Source organism: Cyprinodon variegatus, unplaced genomic scaffold (assembly GCF_000732505.1).
Source record: "Cyprinodon variegatus isolate N-32 unplaced genomic scaffold, C_variegatus-1.0 Scaffold42, whole genome shotgun sequence".
Taxonomy (NCBI): domain Eukaryota; kingdom Metazoa; phylum Chordata; class Actinopteri; order Cyprinodontiformes; family Cyprinodontidae; genus Cyprinodon; species Cyprinodon variegatus.
The window spans coordinates 1,826,809-1,848,099 of NW_015150495.1; the positions used below are offsets into that span (position 1 = coordinate 1,826,809).

Here is a 21,291-nt window from a genome sequence, read left to right on the forward strand (position 1 = left end):
AAATATTACATTTTTGTACTGAAATGGAAGCTGACTTTATCTTAATGCTTTCTAGAACATAAGAGCTAAAAGCTGTTTATATTAAAAAGCATGACTTTAAATACATAATATTTGAAGCAGATGACTAAAAATACACAAAGAAAGTCAGGTTTTGATGCACAAACACTTTTCCTTCTTGTTTCTTCTGTTTGTGTCGCCAATTAGAGATAATTAGTGGGGGAAATTTCACATTCAGCTGAGCTCTGGGAATGTGGGTGGAAAGCCATTAGTTTTTCCTCCCATTCACTCCATTCGGCCGGCTAACGAACCCCGTGCTGAGCCACAGCTTCGTGACCTAATTACACGCTTTGGCTGCGACCTAGCAGGAGGAGGAATGCTTTGGGGAGTCGATGCGGACCAGCACGGCGCTTTAATAAAGTTTATAAAAGGTAGCGCCGGTCCCACCTGCAGAGCAAGGGGTTTCCAGCGCATGTTCTTCAGTAGCGCAGGGGCGGAGCTAAGCGTGCTCTGGGGACGTTTCTTCAGGGTCAGGGACACGGTGCCTTTATCGGCCCTCAGCGAGCCGACCAGGTTGCGTAACTGCCAGCCCACCTGTAGAAGAGAGAGGAGGGAAAGTGAGAAAGCAGCTTCGGCGATATCATCCTCTGTCAGGATAAAAGCTCACTCATTTATGCTCCACAGAGGATCATTTACATGCAGGCTGAAGTTTGAATCCAGTCCACATCGTGATTGCCTGTTGAGGCTTCAGAGCGAAGCAAGTAGGTGGCGAGGCGGTAAATCTATCTATAGAGGCATCATGTGATGTAATCTGCCCTCATTTTCAAAACAAAAGCATCTTATCATCCATCTTTTCTACATTTCATCCACCATGTGCAAAAAGCCACACCTACACTTTTTGCCTGCAGCAAATTTGTGATCAAATACAAACTGTAAACAAACATCAAACTGCCCACCAGGGTGAGATACTCATAGCCTCGTCACACCTGAACTTACCGAGCTGACCTCAGATCTGTTTGTGATCAAAGAGAGAAATGATTTAGAGTAATGCAAAACGACACAAGGCCACTAAAAAGGAATATCAACACTGTTTTTTTTTTTTTTTTTTAGATTAATAGGGAACCACCTGTCACCTTTTTATGTTTATCCATGTAACAATGATTTAAGAATTTGAAGTTGGTGGGATGCTTTCTCCAGGTTGAGCATTTCCCAAAACTGGTTGTGTAAAAGTTTCAAACTTTTTCTGAGATGCTTTCCAGTTTCTTCTAATTTAATATAGCATAAAGCATTGAGTTTTTTGGAGGTGGATGAAAAAAACAGACAATAAAGACAATGTTTAGAAGATGGACAAATAAAAAGAGGTCATATTGAAAGATAGGGAGATAAATAGAAGGATGAATGTATGGATGTTATGTTCTGAGAAGTTAAATTAGGCTTTTTTTAATCTCTAATCAGCTTTTCTGTTTCTGCTTAAAATGAATCCTCACTGTATTATTCTGCCACCACCGTGCGTCACAGTAAAAATTATACGGTATCTTTAGGTTGATGTCAATAGTTTTTTGGGGTTTTTTTTGGCGTTACATGATGCTTTGCATATAAGCCACAAAATTTTGTCATTTCCTAATTTCACATGTTTGCTCTCTCCTACATAGCTAATGAGAAACTTTAAAAAGAGCCCCTAATGACTCAATGCTTATGTCTATATGGATATATCAATGGAATAAATGGCCAATTGGACTAAAAATGTGTCCTGTGACCATAACTGTCTGGTCTGATAATAAAATTGTAAAACTACTGAAGCTTCCACAAAATTTCACGATTGAATTGAAATTTTTTCCGATTAAAAACAAAAAAAATATTAGATTGCACTGTTAACATAAACAATCAGAATAAAAGTTAGGATGAATAAGCATAGAGCCAGAGCATCAAGCCACTCGTTTTTGTCCAATCAGCCATTTATTCTGATTACTTATGCACAAATATCCATAGCTTAAGAGGAATGGTTTCTGCTGACTGACTGATAGGCATGCATACGCTAACCTGAGTCTGCATCAGCATCAGGAATTAATGTGATGCAGTTCCCCTTTGAGTGGCTACATGTTCTAGTTAGAAGCTATCAGAAAATTCTGACTGAAACAACTGACAAATTTGTGTTCCAATCGACTGTTTTGTGAGATTAGTTGTTAATTATGTCTTCATAAACAGCACAATATGATAAGTTTTTGTTTTTTATCCAAACACATTTTAACCCAATCATACATTTTTATTCATGTAATTATAGTTTTCTTTCAACAACAAATCATCCTAATGTTGCTTTTCTTAAGGTCAAAGTTTTTGGAGTACAGGACTAATAGATGTCTGGTCAATTGATTCTCCTACCTGAGCTGTGGACATCTGCAGCTCCTCCAGAGTTACCATGTGATAAATAATGCTGCTATTTAATGTTTTATGCCATTCAACTGAGCTGTATTTAGTCTGAGGTTGAATTACCTATAAACTGACTCCTTTTACAAGTAAGTTTATTCAAGGTTAAAAGTGTAAAAAGGGAGAAAAAAAAACATCATCCACCACGTATTTGTTGCTTTATGATATATAATATGGGCTTACAGACTGGTTATAAACCTACCACAGTCTGGTGATTAACTTGAATGACTTCATCTCCTGCGTGGATCTTCTTACATCGGTCAGCCGGAGACTGAAAATCACAGAGGACACAAAGAGGAGATTGAAAATCCATCTGAGCGTATTGATTCCTGTCTGACACTTTTTTGACATTTCGCAGCAGCCCCCACTTAAATAACCAATGCCATAAAGCAAGCAGCCATGCGGAGTCATCTGTATGGAATCCGACAGGCTCTTGTTGGACACTGATGTTGACCGATTTGCTGACAAAAGAAATTTTAACAACCCCAAAACTCTTCTCACCCCTTCAGTCGTTCCTGTGATCACATGGAGACCATCGTAGGTAGACTTGATGTACATCCCCTGATGAACAGAAATGGAATTAACTTTAATTCTGAATAAAAGTCTCCAAAAATCTAATGTGAAGTTTAACAATAAAAAGGCAAAAAGAAAATCAACTTAGTCTCTGCACCATTAAACATTAGAGCAAATATTTGTTTTGGGTTTTTTCTACATTCTACATAAGGAAATACAGCATTTTTAACTGTGCATCCAATGGAAGGCTAAGTTGTAGGAGATCTACAGAGATTCCATGTGCAATGGATAAACATGCTACCCAGTGCAGTTCTCCTTTATCTAAATTAGTTAACTGCATGGTAGTTTGAGTGCAGCCACAAAAGAAAGATTATGTTTTGCCATGGAGTTGGAGGTAACAGTAACAACAAGTATCTATGGAATTAATAAAAATGAAATAATTATTTGATCTAAAGTGAAATTTAGATTTGAAAATAAATGGTGCATCTAAAAGATTAACTATCAGTCATAAAACCTGGAAAACCAGATTTTTTTTGTTAACCTCTAACCATTCACTCTAAATCAGATCAACCACAAGACAACACTATTAGTAGGCTAGATTAATCTCCTAAATTCACTTATGGTTTTGTTTTTCATTTTGGTTTACTTGCATAAGGATTCTCTGCAGTCCAACTGGATTTATCTGTGGCAGAGCAATTTATGTACTAAAAATTGAAACTGCACTGCAAACAATTTTAAATCTAAATAAGTAATTTTTTCTTAAAATAAGTGCTTATTGTCTTGAATTGAGGAAGTGAGATACTTTGCCAGTGGAATAAGACAATTTACATTTAAAATAAGAAGAAAAAACATTAGCCTTGTCTTATTTCAAGTGCATTATATCTAATTATCTTATTTTAAGATTAAAAATACTAATTGCATTGGCGGATCATCTTATTTACCTTTTTTAATTCAGGGGAAATTTAAGAACTTTTTACTTATTTCGAGATTGTTTTTGCAGTGTATTGGAGGTAAAAGAGAATTCTACAAAAATACTTTTGTATGACTTTTATGGAGTTGGTGGTAAAAGTAAAAACACTTTCTATGCAAAGAAATTTGATCCAATCATGAAGCGCATCAAGGTTCCTCTAAAAGAAGTCTTTAGACAATTTGAAAACATTGTATGTTTTAGAGAAAACCTCCCTTATTATTCCAAATGTCAGACACATAATTCACCAGGAGAGTAATTAGTACCATTGAAGAAGTGGTTGCTCCCTCACGTTTTTAAAATGTTTCAGATTATCAAGGAAATTATAATATCAGACAAAGATAATATGAGCAAATATGCAATTTTTAAATAATAATTTATCATTAAAGGTGGGAAATGAACAATCCAGACCCACTCGAATGAAAAAGGTAATTACTGGTTCTACTATACCCTTGGCGGGCATTAAGCATTTGCAATAACTGGTAATGAGTCTTTAACACTTCTGTGTCAGTACTTCTGTCAACTTATCTTTTTTATCATACTTATTATGTAAGCCACATTGGAGGATTTTGAAGCACAGTCTGTTGAAGCAAGACTTTGGCTAGGACACTAAATCCTTTGCTTTTTTTGGACCTGCTGGTGCTATGATTACCCCCTGCAGCAGATCCACAGGTGTTTACAGCTTCAGGACCTTAAGTCCTGATGGATAATAAAGAAGTTTTTTAGCAAACTGAGGTAGACCTGCCCTCCAGCTGCCATCATCTCTCCTGTTGTCACTGTTCTTTGTTGGATTCTTTGGTTAGCTCCATGGACTCTGTAGGTTTATCTTCTTACCTTTTCCCATCCAAGTTTCCCATCCTTGCCATTTTCTCTACAATTGGGGCCCTAACCAAACCAAGACAGCCTGGCAACCTAATAAAATCAGCAATGTTCTATTGAAATAATTTCTTTAGTTAAGACGTCAGGCAGTAATCCAGCCTGATTTGTATCATAAGCCAAACTCTAAAACTGGAGAAAAAGATTTAACAAGGTTAGAGGTGAGGTTGTAATATTTTCACATTGGACTGGGTTGGTTTGGATTATTTTCTTCCTTTTATGAACTGAAAAATCATTTTTAAATGAATTTTTTTGTGTATACTTATGTTACCTTTAATAATTATAATTAGTTTTGTATAAGTATAATTAGTTTTGATTAAAGATATTTAATAGGGACAAAATAAAGGCTAAAACTGAATACATCTGCAAGGGGTGAATATTTTTCCCAGCACTGTTGGTTGTAGTGTCCGACAGCTCTTAGACATGAAACACAAAGCTTTTTTTATTAAATTGCTTAGCTAACAGAAACAGACGTGAAGAACAGTACCAGGCCTTCAGAGGGTTTGGTGTTTGTGAGGTGGACCAGCTCAAGGTGGGCAGACTGGGAAACCAGTGGGTCCGATGACACGCATACGATGTGCTCGCACACTTCAGACAGAGTCTTACACTGCAGAAGAGAGGAATAAAACTGCTAAACAAATAGATTTATCGACCAAAGCTATAAAAACAAAAATAGTCTTTTTATAGCCGTGGGAAAGCAGATTAAATTCTGATAGGAAACACACGGCTTGCATGAAAACGGGCAGGTTCCACCACAGTTAATCTTATTTTCGTTTATCAATTCAGCACTTCAGTAAACCCCAATAACTGCACCCTCCCACACCCCGGATATAATACTGGTAAATTTCATTTTTGTTTTCTTATTCCAGGCAAACACAAGAAATCTGTGTTAAACTGCTGCAGTTTTAGTCGTATTCTTCATTACAGAGAGAGAGGTTTGAACAAAAACTGCTGACTCTATTTTTTGATCGGCCACAGCGGAAATCACCAAACTTTTTCATGAAGAGTTTTCTGCCAAGTCGACAGTTATATCTGTGCTACCTATTATAGATTTCTCCTTTAAGCACCTTCACTCATCATTTCCTGTCTCTCTAGACCTCCGTTTTTTACTGAAAGGCTCCTTTTACTAAAAATATCTCAAAACTATTGGCATAATCATCCTTTTGTGTCTTTATTAGTCACAAACAAATCAGACTAAGAGGTATCCCTCAAACTGGACATGTCGATTTGTCATAACAAGGAAAGGCCTGGCTGCATCTAATGGTATTAAATGTGGCTCCACTCCATTGATCACTGATGCAAAACGTTCAATGTGAAGAAAAAACATAGGAGCATCTGCTGTCAAGAAGGTGAATCCAACTTTAGCTGACAATTACGTTTGAATGTTGACTAATGGGAAGTCTTTAGTGGAGTTGGAACCAATTGGTGACTCTAAATGTCATTTAATGGCTCTAAATACCACATGAGCTTTCGTTTAATAACCTAGGCTATTTTAAATAGTGCAATTTACTATTTTTAAAAAGTATCTAAAAGATGAGCTACAAAGTTCAGCTGCTGTTAGTTCAGTATTGTTTAATGAACTAGGCATTGTCTGTGAATAAAATCAATCAAAGCTACAGTTAATGTTTCTGTAGGGAATTTGCAAAAATCCCCACTCCTGCACTCCCCTCACCTTTGTTTTCAAAGTAGAACAAACTAGACGTAAAGAAAGAATGTATTATTTGCTCCAAATGATAATGTGTTTGTTTTTTCTAGTAAACTTGGAGCATGACGTGGTTATTTTACATGAGATTTGGACTCTATGCCTCTGCGAGATGATATTTTTGGCCTATCCAAGAGTTTTATTGCTAAATAGGCGTTTGCTGGTATGTGCATGTGTTTGCTGATTCTTCGGTGTATTTAGCAGCCCTGCTTTGAGATCACATAGAGTGAATGCCTCATTTGGTACTTAGTACATGTTTTGCATGTTTCTTTATGTTTCTTTTTCGTTGATATTGAAAATTGTGTAAAAATTTCTTATCGTTGGGCCTTTTTTTATCATGTGAGAAATATCAATTTCATGAATCGGCCCCAAAACTGAAAACACATATCAGGGATTAGGTTTGACTGATGTCAAAATGATCTGCATTAGCCTTAAAAAATCATGCAATCTCCACTTTCAACTTTCACAGGCTGTTTTTATTTCTTTTAATTTTATTATTTACATAATTATTTACATATTTACATAAAAATAAGCCACCTCTCTGTATTCTACTATTTAATTCTTTCATTCCAAGCTGATTTTGTACCAATCTGTTATAATTAAAGCCATTTGCAACACTTTTACCTCAGGGCATTTTTTCAGAGATCAGTTAAACTAACATTGATGATTGTGTGACTAAAAGGAAAAGCCTATGAGAGAACCCACTAATGCACGGGGTAACATGCAAATTAATGCAAAGAGACTCCAAGCTGCCAGACAGCAGTGTTACCAACTATGCATGAAGGTTTAGTATCTTTTTCAATAAGATTATCCATCTTAGGGCTGAAATAATTAATCGGATTAATCGTGATTCATCAATTATTGTAATAATTGTCAACTAATTTAGTAATAGATTAATCATTAACTGGAGTTTAGAGACTATAAAATATGACTTTAGCTGACAGAGTAACCAACCCTTGAGCAGCAATTATATAAAAATCGTAAAATAATAAAAATTTATAAAAAAATAAATGAACATTGCACGTTTAAGTTAAAAAAGCTTTTTTGTCTTTCAACATGCTCTATCCAGAACTCTTCAAGTGGAATCATTTGAGTTTTACCTGGTTTAATTTAGTAAAAATCTTCCTTAAGGAACCTTTTTCTATCTTATTATTTATCTTTTAATTGAAAGAATAATCGACAGATTTATCGATAATCGCAAAATTATCTTTAGTTACAGCCCTAAACCATATTTGACCAGTGATGAATGGTTATAATGTCTTAGCTATGAATTTGAAACAGATTTTTATATTAAAACTAGAACAAAATATGTTAAAAAAAAATAACTTTGTTTGGGGTTTTTTTGTACCGCAACCTGTGCTCCAGTTTTGTACTCAGATTTTGAAACCAGAATCTAATTTTCCTGGCCTGAGTTTAGCATCAAATGCTATCCATTTATGTAGCTACAGTTCCTATTGCAGTTATAACAGCTTCATAAGGAAAGAGCCAAAGAAAGTACTGGAAATAAAAATGGAATCTCATTGAGAGACCACTTAATTTTCATTGTGACTTTGCCTCCTCTACCTTCCATATCATCTTAAGTGTCCGATATTACAGAATGCATGACACTTAAAATATTAGCTAACATTTACTGCAGTTCAAGCAGTTACTTAGGAAATGCATATTATATACAACTACACTGATCGGGATGAATTTCCTGCATATTGTTAATATACCAGGTCCTGGGTCTTCCGCCTTCACAAATGAATCGAAATAAAAATATTTACGTTGTTAAGTAAAAATGTGTTTGGGGATTTTAAAGTGCAGAAACAATCATTTAATCATCTATGAAGATGCCCGACAAAGGTTAAAGCCTTTCAGATTGCTGAAAAAAATGAACTTGTGCTTAGTTAAAAAGAGAGTCACAGCTAAATCTATCCAATCTGCTGCCAGTAAACACCCCTCTACTCTTGAGGATCTTGTTTTTCTCACTTTTGCCTGCAACTGGGATTTTTTTTAGCCACTCAGGTTTTCCATATTCGTACAGTAAAGGATTTAAAGTTTAGACCTATAAACACTGTATAAGCATTTATTTTACAACTTTTCATAGTTTTTAACAACTCAGTGGAAGCTACTGTTGCATTTAGTCTCCTGCCCTCTTATTAAATGCTACTTTTTATATATATATTTATTGTGACAGGCTGTAAAATCAATTGCCCCTGGGGAAATTACTTTAAATGTGGAAATAATTGGTTCACTGTTTCTCTAAATCAATCAGAGACTATCTGAATTACTTCACTGAATCGGGAAGTACAAGAGGTAGCTAGATTTAATCGTTTACTCACAAACTTAATTAAACCCTTAGAGAAAGAACATTTTAAAATCAGGAAAACCGTATCTTGGTTGTGTTAGATTAATAAGCATAGCATATCTAATCCAGCAGCTAAATGATGGTGTAGATGTGAGCTGTTTAGGCTGCTCCCTTCAGGAGGGTGAGCCCAGCAAGCCAGTAAACTGTCACCTAAACCAAGTTTCTGCTGCAACTGAGATTAAAACCCAGGTCCTTTGTAACAAAAACACAAAATATGATGTGTTGTGTGGCTTTTTTATTCATATCTAAATCCACACATACCTGATTGCCTTTTTTAAAGACAAAATGACAATTAACCGACATCCCTAACAAATCTTCCATTTTGAAAAAAATAATAACTTTAAATCTTTTAAACAAGGTATAAAATGTACTCTCATTCTTTAATTAGAAAGGAATTACAGATACCTGTGAAAAGCTGTAACATTGAGACTACAGACTGAAACTCCTAAAGTGAAAAAGTAAATCTTTTGTATTACTTTAAAAGTTTTGTCCCTTAAATTATGTCCAAACAACTTAAAAAAAAAAAAACTATATTATTAAAAAAAATTTCTATGTACAGAAACCTTTTTTACTGCCTGGGTCTGGTTTTATTTTGAATTAAGATTTTAGAAAGGATAATATCGATAAAACTGAACAGAGGTCCTGCATGAGCAGCTAAATCACTTTAGCGCTCTGTTATTCATAGCATTGAAGTTGCTCTTAAATTAAAGTAAAACAAAATCCTGGAAATGTTATTTTTTCATGGCGAACTTGATGCATTATCAATATTCATTTTGAGCCAACACACGCCTATGTAGAGCTAAACTAGTTTTATCCTTTCTGGGCTTTTCATAGGAACCACGTTTTTTGCAAGTGGAGAATCGAATATGCAAGAATATTCAGATTCATTATGCTGAAGAAGATTCTCAGTCATCCAGGTCATAGTCATTCCGTAAAAGTAAAAAAAAAAACCTGGACTTGGTTTCCAAGATTTGAAGACGTTTCGCCACCTCTCCAGGAAGCTTTCTCAATTCAAATGTCTGGATCCGAAGTGAGTTTGAGTCTTTATATAGACAAGGCCTTGTATTGCTTGGAAACATGCAAATGGTAACTGATGAATGGGTCGTTTGGTTCCATTGTTAGCCTGTAATATCTGAAACCTGTCTATGATTCTGAAGGTCGGTCGTTAAAGGGGGGGATTGTCTCCTGTAATACCCTGAAACCTGTCTATGATTCTTAAGGTTGGTCGTTAAAGGGAGGGATTGTCTCCTGTAATACCCTGAAACCTGTCTATGATTGTTAAGGGTCGGTCGTTAAGGATGTATTGTTCACCGGCTGGAGCGGATAGGTGCTTTGTTCCTCTGTGATGGGGTGGGGGTGGGGGGTGATATCTGGAAGGGATCATCTCTATAACTGAATTGTACGTTTTTGGAAGCTGGAATCTGATTCATTATGTATCAACTGCACCAAGACCCAAAATACAAACTTGCAGAGGCAGTAAATGTAAACATGTAACAATGCAGAGCTTAAATTGGCAAAAACAAACCACATAACTGCAAATTGAAGTGATTTTTGGACTGAATTGACTGAATTAATTTTGATTAATTTCCCTTAATTTGAATAAAATAAAACTAGGAGTTTTTATTGTGCTGAAAGTCCAACCTCTATATCGATGCCCAGGAAAGGATTTGGTACTCCATACAATTTTCAATAACAGTGGGATAAAATATATAAAATATATTTATTAACGCATAAAAAACAACTTTTTAATCTTGACTAGCTAAATAAGGTGCACGTAAATCCAAAATAACAAACCCAAATCTAAAATTATTTTTCTTTTTTTAAGGTAGTTTTATTATTATGGTATTATTCTTTTGATGTGAAAAGAATCTAGAATGCAAAATTAACAATAGCAAAAATATGTTAAAAAACATGGTTTGTATCTACATAAGCGTTTGAGTATAAATACATTTCGGAGTATCAATTCTTTTGATAACCCTAGTTAAACACAGCTCTACAGATTTAAACAAAAAAATAATTGAAACAATGTATTCTTCCATTAAAGATTAAGTTATTTCTTTATTCATATATCTATACAAATAAATGTGTATGATCATATCTCTTTTCACGTGTTTTGGCATTTACACGGGTGTCAAAAGTATTCATGTTTAATACTCAGGTAGAAGTATAAATCCTACTGTTTAAAAACACTTTTGTAGAAGTTAGAGTATCAACTTAAGCTTTTTACTCAAGTAAAAGTATAAAAGTTCAATTTTTTAAAGTATAAAGTAAATGTAACGCAGGAAAAATGTTAAGGACAGATGCTTTACACCAGGCATCCCCAAACTCGGTCCTCAAGGCCCCCTGTCCTGCAGGTTTTAGAGGTTTCTCTGCTTCAGCGCAGCTGGGTATAATGATTGCAGTAGACCAAAAGCCTGTTAATCAGCTTTCAATTAAAATCAGCTGATTTTAATTGATTTTTGGGATTTTTAACTCTCACTCCCCAGAATGACGTCTAAGCTCAAATGTACAGGATTATATGTATTCTGAAGCTATTTCTGCAATTTTGCAGGGAACTAACTGACCTTTTGAAATGAACACTGGATTGACAGCTTGCAGTATGTAAAGGTATGTTTACATTATCATTGATGCATGACTTCCAAGCTTCAGGCTCAGTTGACATGGCGCCCTTTTTTTTTTTTTATTCGTTTTTGGGTGGGGGAGGGACCGTCTGAAAGGTTATTCTTTAGCATGTGTCAGTTATAATTGCACAAATGTGTTGCACTAAAAATATAGCACATTTTACATGAGAATGACTCTATGCTTTTGTTTAACTTTAAAATTGAAATAGAACGCACATCATAGAACAACATATGGACGGTATGTTTTCTTAATTATGGGCTGTTAACTTAATCTGAATTTGAATCAGCGAAGGCCTTTATTTCCTGATGCGGGACACATTTGATGTAACAGGCACTCTTTTTAACTGTTTTAATTTTTTTATTTTTGCATTACCTTGATAACAAAGCATATTCTCTCTGTTGAAATATAAATGAAATAATATTTTAATGTGAATTCTAACTGTTCTTTAGATCCTAATGGCTTAAATATCTCTCTGTATTCAAGCATAATGTATTGGTATTAAAACTGGTATGCATCAACGATAAGTGATTTTGTACACATCCTACAACAACAAGTTAAAATGGGAACGTAATGTTTATTTCCATGTTGTTGCTATCAATAGTGTTTCAGGAGGGAGAGGAGAAGGCGATGGCCATGTGGTATTTCATTAAGGATGGAAAGTGACTTTATACAGCACAGGATTGTGGGAATTTGAATAAACGAGAAGTAACGGTAGAGGTGTGGTAGTTTTTTCACAGTTGCTGAAAGATTTGGAAATAACTATATCAGTACATATTAGTTACAAATCAACAGAGATATAATAATAAGAATAATACAGGATATCAATATTGGCCATATTTTTTTAAAATCTGTGCATCCCTCTAATACTGATTAATAACTCTCTTCCGATTTGGCTCAACCTGGATTTTAGGTATCAAACCAAACCAATCTACAACACTAGGACTCAGCCAGTCTGTTATTGGGATGTTTGTCTTGCATCAAATGCTACGCTAACTTATCTGCTTTTAATGTGGCACTGCTAGATTTCGTTTTGTTCATGGCTGTGACTGACCTCTATAATCAACCATTTTGTTCATAATTCACAGGAGAAGCCATTGCAAAGGCATAGGGGAGGATGTTCTTTATCCGGGTGGGTCGTCTAAATAAGCGGTCCTCCTAATTGTCCGTCATTCTATTGATATGTTTGTTCCGTTAACTATATTTTTCTGTGCATGCACACTTTCAGGCGTATATCTGTGGTGAGCTACGGTTTCAGACAGTCATTGAAGCTTACTTTTCTCACTGTGTTTCTTTGAAAATGGCAGAGGGTCATAAGAGAAAAAGCATCTACAAAGTGTATGAGAAGAAAAGAAAGGCCTCAGAGGAGAGAAACAAGACCAGAGTGTTTGTGGGAGATTCTTTCATGCAGTGGTGTACACTGAAAGCACAGCTTGGGCTTTATGCCTCGTCTGCAAAGTTTCCACTCGACAGGTACTGTAAATTTCGGCACTCCATTTGGAGCGATGCAAACAGCAACTTGTAAACAGATCGTGCACAAGGAGAAATGGGCTTGTGCATGCTCTCGCACACGTTTAACAGGCATTCCCTCTCATGAACAGATACAGGGTTTTGCATGTGCATTTATTCTAAAGTCAAAAGGGCGATTCTTTTCAAAAATTAGGGAAAATCCTCCCCTATACCTTTAATCTTTGCACAACACATGAATTTCACCTAAAAACACTCCCTTAAGTAAGCATTGCAAACAATGCTGGCAATGCAAATTACAAGTACTGAAAAAACATAAAATGCTCTCTGTTATTTGATTAATGCAAATCCTTTTAGACAGAAGATAATTAAGGCTGAAGTACAGTGTTTACACCAACTGTTTGCTAATTGGTTCCGGTATCTGCGTTTTTTTGCAAATATTTAATGAGAACTTGAAATTATTAGATAAACTTTGAAGAAGTACCAAAGAAAAGATGAAAACAAAATGAGACACTATCAAATGTTGCTGACAACCCTGTAATATTTCACAAAGAAACATACATTAAAAGGAGCTCTGCTGAAGATGTTTACCCGTTACTAAGATATGCTAATCACTTCTAGCCGGAACTCTGAATTTATCAACATTAGGAGAGCTCATCCCCCCACACTATGAACACAAAATTAAACCCTGTTTAGGTTTGTGCTTTCACAGAGTCAACTTTCAGTGGGAGTGAGACACAAAAGCAACATCTGGCTCAAGACAAACTCACCACATGAAGGATTTTGTTCTCCGTCTCAAACACCGTACAGTCCTAAGGGAACAGAGAGAAATTCAGTGTAGCACAAGAACATCCTGTCATGCACACGCTCATCATCTCATGCTGCTAAAGTAGCTCTATATGCTGTCTGGGCCTCACATTCCTGAACCCCTGCCACCTGTATACGATACACCGCTACTGATACAGCAAACACCCACACAAAGAGACATGCATTCATCTTTTATTTATACACACATCAGTCATATAAAAGACAGACTGAAAAGGACATAAATAGCAAAGAATAGAGTCTTGCTTAAAGATGGAGACTGAGATTGCTGCATCCCAGCCACCCACACGCACACATGCATACAGCGCACTTAGAGGGATATGTCAACCCACGGAAGCTCCCCTCAGCCTCGCGCTTCAAGCACACCAGAATAAAAGCTATCAGCCTTCAAAACATGCACACAAACGCTTCCACACACCTGCTGTACGATAGTGGTGAGCTCCAGGCAGAGCTGAATGACATTATTTCGGGTAACAGAGTAGTCTGCCACAGTAGCAAAGGGAGACCTGGGAGGAAAAGATAACGCCGCAGTGAGTCTTTTAATGTTGCTGCTGCTCTGGATGATGTGCAGGGGAGATGGACAGGGGTATTGTTGAAGGGAGAGAGGGGACAGGATGGGGTGAATAGAATGACACCATGCTGTAATATTCAAAGCAGTATTCATTAAACATTTGCACCATTAAGAGTTTCTAAAGAAAAGAAAAGAGCAAACATGTCTCGCTTTTTTTTTTTTGCTTTTACCCTTCAGCACTTTTGAAACATCTAATGATAAAATGTTCACCTTTGATATTGATCAAAAATAATGACTGATAATTAATGTGAGATTCCCTTTAGTGCAGCCTACTCCCAACTATTCTTATATAATCTATCCTTTAGGCATATAACTTTCTATTTCTATATGCATTAACCACAGCAGTCACTAAGTCAGTCTCTCCAAAATATCCATGAGTGGATATGTATACATTTCCTCCAATGTGATGCAGAAAAGAAACTGATGGTTCTTGAGGGTAGAAACCAGAAGTCAATTGGATGCCTTAAGGCTAAAGACTAATAAGCATTTGTTCATTTAACGGTGTCATCACCCAGAAATTAGACTTTTTCATGGTAAAACATTGGTTTTGGTGTTAGGCCTCAGTTGAAACATGTCAGAAAACCTGAAGTGCGACAGAATCTTGGTGTGGAATCTTCAAATTAGAGATGCACCGATCTGATACCTGGATCGGCTCAGACACTGACTCATTCGGATATCAGTGCTATGATACTGGATATCAGAGATCCAGTCCAGTGCACTTTACATGTTATTTCTTATTATTGCTGAATATTTGTTCATAAATGATAACAAGTATATTTATATCTGTCATTATAACTTAACATTTATGTTAAAGCTAAAGCCTTCACTAAAATTGTGAAGGTGTATGGTTCATCCATTTATCAGATTATCTGATACCGATTATCTGATACCCTCACCCCAGGTATTGGTATCAGACTGGATCGGAAATAACTTTTTATCTTTTGTGTAGGAGACAGAGAAACAAAGGTACAATAAAAAAAAAAACCCTGGCCAACAGCTAATTTAGCTTTTTTGTGTGTGTGTGTGTGTGTACTGTCTGGCAATGTGGCAATAGGAATTGTTGTCTTAAAGCCAGAAAGAGCTAAACAGATTTTACTCTGACAAGTGGAGCATTATCACTTTTGCCACCCTGGACAGGTCACCAGTCCACCGCAGTCCACCGCAGGGCGCTCTGCTTAATTTATATATGTAAATAGTTTCTGTAGGTAATAATTAATGTTATGTGGACATTACAAAAAAAGGCAAGAGGTGAAAGAACGAGAAGACAAAAGAGAGATATTGACCAAACTTCATCAGTGTTCTTCATCACCTGCAAGAACAGCCCCAACTGATATATACAATACAGCAACAAACAGTATTAATCAATGTATATAAGTAACCAGATCCAAGCACCTGTAGGAGTTTGTGAGGGTGTGATTGTGTGTGTAAGGTTTATCCATGGGGAAAATGCTCAATAGTGTTTGTTAAGAGCCAAAGACCTCAGAGCAAGGTTGCATGAGAGGGGCCAACACAAGAACCCCCCCTCCCATTGATAATGTTGCTAACACTACATCCACATGAACACATAAGTTCTTGTTGAGGGCAGGTATGAAAAGGGATCCAAAAACCTCTAATTTAGATTATATTTCTTTGAAAAATAAAACAAATTTTTCAGAAGGATCATCTATGTAAAATACCACGTTATTACTCCTTTAAGTACACCACAAAGTAATGAATTCATCAGTAACTTTAATGTCCATAAACAGTAAATTACAGAGTCTCCCTTCTTTTATCTTTATCTTATAAATCTCTGCTAAGAAAATCCTTTAAAAATATAAAACAGAACCCATAGTGAGTGGTTTGTATTTTTTGTATGTTATTTTAATTGTGTGTAGATCTCATTAATGATTATCAGGTATTTTAATTTCATCCACAATGCTGCTGCCTGAGCCCTGACCAACAGCAGGGAAATCGATCATATATAACTGCTCACAGCTTTAGCTCCCTGTGTGTTAAAGGGATAAGACTTTTAATTATACTTTATTCCATTTCAATTTGGCTTAGTCTGTACCATTATAAGTTCAATATAACTTTTTTTCTTTTGAGACATATCCAAGGTCGATGATGCATAAAATGTTTTATTTTGCTAGATATTTTTGATGAATTGTTTAGCGTTAATTATCATGGATGTCACTAATTTGTCATCATATTTCACAGTTGACAAAATTAAAGGTTACCATCTGTCAGTCATAGGTTGTTAAATGTCAGTGATGTAGTTTTTTTGTGCATCTGAAATGCATTTGTTAATCATTCTGTATGACTGAATCAATTTGGTTCTAAATGAACGTTATCAACGCCTGTTGGCTGACATGGTGTTCCTATTAACAGTGTCAGAAAAATATTTCACAGCAGATAAAAGAAGTAATGTTTCATATGTATAATGTTAAAATGTTCATAAATAAGTCAGAAATGTTACATTAAACACTTTAGTATATACAATCCATTAAAGTAAATTACTTATTGAAGGCTCTTATAATTGCATTATGTAACACATATTGTTAATCTATATAACCATTATGTTCAAGAACAATTAACTGAATATTAATCTCTTATCCTTAAATGCAAGAGCATAAAGTAACATCTAGCTCAGCAAGGGTTGGATCCAGGAACAAATAAAAGGTTTACGTTTTTTAACAAGTTATGAAATTGTTTCAAGCTACATTTATTACCCTGAATGTTTAACACTCGAATACATAAAGCTGTGCTTACATTTTTACATACCTTCTCTTAAATAGAGATAAACAATCTGCTGCCAGTCAAATAAATAGAAATTCACAAAAGTAATAATAAATAAAAATTAAAAATGGAAATAATGGTGTGGATTTTCAATATATGTTTACAAATGTAAAAAACAGAAGCCAAAAATAGGTCAACTTTTGCATAATGTTGAACTGGAACATTTCCGCCTCGAAATATATTTAGGCAAATATTTGTAAAAGGTTGGCAGAGATTTCCTTTTTTAAGGTGGGAAATCCCAGAATGTTAACTGAATTATTTGTTGTCAGAGGAAAAGAAATTAGTGAAAAAAGCAGCTCTGGTGAAGGTGGACAGCGCATCCCTTTCAAAGAGCACCAAGTTTTCCATCCATATAAAATTCTGATTCAGGTTTTAAAAGCAAACAACCACAGAGACTTCTTTTAATGTCTGGATGTTTCCCTCTAAACTGCTTTGTGAGCTGAGCTATTAAACCAGCTTGAATTTATTATGTTTTCTTGCCCTGAGCTCTGTCAGCTCATAGTCTCTCCTTTGTGGTGGTACACTCAGTTTCCACTCAAGCACACTGTCCGTTTTGTTGACAAGTCTGCTTCCCTAAATAATAAAAAAATAGCATTTTCCAGTGAAAGACAGATCTACAACAAGCTCCATCCAGCAAACACAAGGCTCATAAATTAAACCCTGCCAGTGCTCAGGTGTGAACAAGGTGTGAGTGATAAGGAGCGCTTTGGAGTTAATGAGGCGCTAATGACAGCACACAGACGAACTGACAAAGGCAATGCAACATTACAGATAGCAGCAAAGTAAGAGCAGAGAGACACACATTAGAATGGCAGCAGAAACAGGCACATTTCCTATGCTGTTCCAAAGACCCAGATAAAAACTCAGCCACAGCCTCTAGTGAATGGTTTATCAGTGGTTTGTGTGATTTGGGTCATCACAATTGAGGTTGGCTACTATATATACACCCACAACCTAAGGCTATGCAAGAAGTCTGCTAACCACCAAGCAACCGTCCTGAAAACAACTCTTTGTTTTTTAACCTAAGCTTTCTGTTGGGAGAGTTTAAAAGGAAGGAAAAACTTAACAATTTAGTCACTGCATTATTGGAACGGACAGCTGTTAAGAAATAAGTCAGTTCTCTAAAATCCAATGTTAAAGTATAGGGGTCAGCCAAGAATGTCTGGAGTCCTAAAACAAATTTGACTGCAGGGAATAATCTTTTACACCATTACAAATGAACACTAAAAGAGACTGGATATAATTAAGCATAACATCTATCGTATTGATACTTTTGGTCCATTGAATTGGGCTCAATGGACCAAAAGCTTTTCTCTGTGCTAACCAAGATAGACAAGGAATCTAGTTTGGTTAGACCAAAAATGTAATAAGTAAATATAGGCTACATTCACACTGCAGGCATTAATTCTTAACCTCTTAAAATCCACCGGGTCGCCGGCGACCCAGTGGACCTTAAATGGGGGTAATAATTCAGAATGCATAAAATTCCACCGGTAAAGTTTTTACCAGCAGGTGGAGCCACTGCATGCAGCTCCAAGCTGACACCAAAAGTTCCAAACCCCGCAGCTCTGGAACTGTTATAGCTAGAGGTCGGAAATGTTCTGCATATGTGGTTGACATGATGTAGAAAAAATATAATACAATAAAACCTGCTTTTTCTCAAGAATGTCTTTATCACTGCTGTTAAAAAAAGCCCTATCACTTCCAAGAATACAAAAAAAATACTTTGAGTCATGTTTGAACTGATGCAGCTTGGTCTGTGTTCTACTCACCCAATTTTAATTGATATATTCTAGAGGGTGCTAGCTTTCAAATAATGTATTGCACATGTAATTTGGGCTCACAGTTCCTAAGTTATTTCCTTTTCCATTTGGGTATGCAAAATAGGCGAGGATTACCCAAAATGAGGTGGATGTTAAGGTTAATCAAATGTTTGGGGGGAACTCCATTTGTTTAGCTTGTTTTTTCTTATTTCCATATATATGCGACTTGCATGTGCTTTTCCATATGAGCTGCATTCATACAGCTTAAGTGTCCCGCATGCACAGTAGAGGCTGCAATGACATCACAAGTAGAGAGCTTGCTCTGTGTTTATGGAAGGTAACATGGATGCTACTGTTGGAACGCATCTAACGATCTTTGATTTCTTTACAGAGAAGATCAAAAAGAAGGATTGCTCTCCGCATTATTGTCCGCCATTGTGTTTTTCTTCCTGCTTCTGCGTTGTAAGACCCAAAATAAGGACCTTTGTTGAGCATTAATGCAGTTCAGGTCGAATGATTGCAACCTGGCCGTTCAGACACAGGTCATATTTGAAAAGATCAGATTCGTATCGGATTCAGGAACACATAGCAAAGTGGCCTGGGTCGCATTGGAAAAAATCAGATGTGTGTTGTTGAGACTGTCATAAAAAGATAGCAAAATTGGGAAAAAAAAAATCTGATTTGGATCACTTCAGGCTGCTGTGTGAACATAGCCATAAAGTGGAACATAATGGCAAAGTAAAGCAGGTCTACTTTGAAAGAACTCAAACAAAATATGGAGAGGTTTCCATCATTTCAGATTTTAGTATTTCATGTCTCCTGGATAGTTTTCTCTCTAATATTAATTCTTGCTAATTGCCGTCTGCAGCATGTGTTTTTGGAGTAACAGCATTTAAATTAAGATTTGGAGAAGGGTGTGACTTAGGGCTGTGAGATAAACTGATAAAAGTGATTATTTGAATTTTCTGCTTATGAAGATATAAATTTTGGAAAATCAGGATTTCTTTCCACCAGTCCACTATGAGGTTTTCTATAGCTCATAGTGACATCAATTCATCACTTTTTGTACTTAGATGTATACTTAAACCTGATTAACTAGCTGATTGTGTCACATCTAAGCTGTAAACATTCAGTTTGTTATATTTGTTCTTTTTGCTGTGAAACATTGTTTAATAAGCAGCTTTAAAAAGCTTGGATTTCATTGCTATTTTGGTCAGCTCCCAAAAAAGAGGGTTGAAATAAAAGCTAGATTCTTTTAAGCTATATATGTCTTTTTTCACTGTCATTGTGAAACTTAGGTGAGGAAAAAAAAAACACTCATCATGTTCTGGTAGGAAAACAAATCAGAGATTTTGAAGTCTTATCGCCCAGCTCTACTAGCATGGAGAGCTGGTTGTTATCTACTGAGATGTATTTTTGAACAAAGCTTGAACACATAAAAAAGATCAAACCTGTAACACCAGACTGTAACTATATCAACACAGCAATCAGATATTTATGATTGTTGTGTCCTAATTGAGGCTTTGTTTTTTATTCATTATTTTCAGTATTGTTGTTTATCATGTTTGTCATACAGGTTCACTTTTTTCAGTAAAATTTGTTAGCTAGCTTTCTAGCTTATTCTTAGAGACTAATATTCTTTGTTTATTTCTGATTTCTGTTTGGATTTATCTGTTCGATCATCCCAGTTACCATCATTTAGTTCTAGTTATCAGAGGTGTCTAAAGTATAAATGTTTATTGATCAAATAGAAGTAGAAATCCTACTGTTTAAAAACTGTTTTGTAGAAGAGTATCAACTTAAGCTTTTTACTCAGGTAAAAGTGTAAAAATACAATTTTTAAAACTACTTTGAGTATAAAAGTAATGCAGGCAAAAAATGTTAAGGACAGATGCTTTATTGCACAACCTTTTAAAGGAAGAATTTACAAATCTAGATGATAACTTCCTTAAAATTAGTTTTCTTAGTTTGTGGTGAACAACAAGTTGGTGTAGCAAAAATAGAGCAATTGTCTGGATAAACAAATTATTTTGATGGTTTTCATTTGTTTTGTTTTTATACCAACAGGCCATAATGAAAATTAGCTTAAATGAAAATAAACTAACAAGTATATTTTTAAAATGTAAGGAGTAGAAAGTAGAGATATTGTAAGAAAAAAAAAGGGTGAGGTCACATTCAACCTGGTAGAGATGACAGTAAATATTATAAGCAGAGGAAGTATTTCATGTACGGTACTCAAACAAAGTACAAGTGCATTGTAGAGAAAAACTAGTGCATGCATTTTTTTTTAAGGTTGGATTGTTGCAATAATTTATTAATAGGTAGCCAGCACCTTTAGCTAAATGTCTTCAGCTCATCTAAAAGCTCTGATGAGGAAAAACGGAGAGATCATCAGCTTGTTTTCACTGGCTCACTGTTAAATCCAAAGTCGAAAAGCAATTT

The 21,291-nt window shown here is 35.6% G+C and overlaps 1 protein-coding gene across 1 annotated transcript in view; it reads right to left on the minus strand.

The window, feature by feature from the left end:
* Positions 1-21,291, minus strand: part of cnksr2 (connector enhancer of kinase suppressor of Ras 2) — a 90,591-nt gene that overhangs the window by 38,667 nt on the left and 30,633 nt on the right. The window contains exons 4-9 of the mRNA XM_015370159.1: positions 14,159-14,246; positions 13,686-13,727; positions 5,265-5,384; positions 2,923-2,982; positions 2,624-2,692; positions 445-591 (exon numbers count right to left, since the gene is read on the minus strand). Coding sequence (XP_015225645.1) covers positions 445-591; positions 2,624-2,692; positions 2,923-2,982; positions 5,265-5,384; positions 13,686-13,727; positions 14,159-14,246 — 526 coding nt within the window. The remainder of the gene's footprint in view (positions 1-444; positions 592-2,623; positions 2,693-2,922; positions 2,983-5,264; positions 5,385-13,685; positions 13,728-14,158; positions 14,247-21,291) is intronic.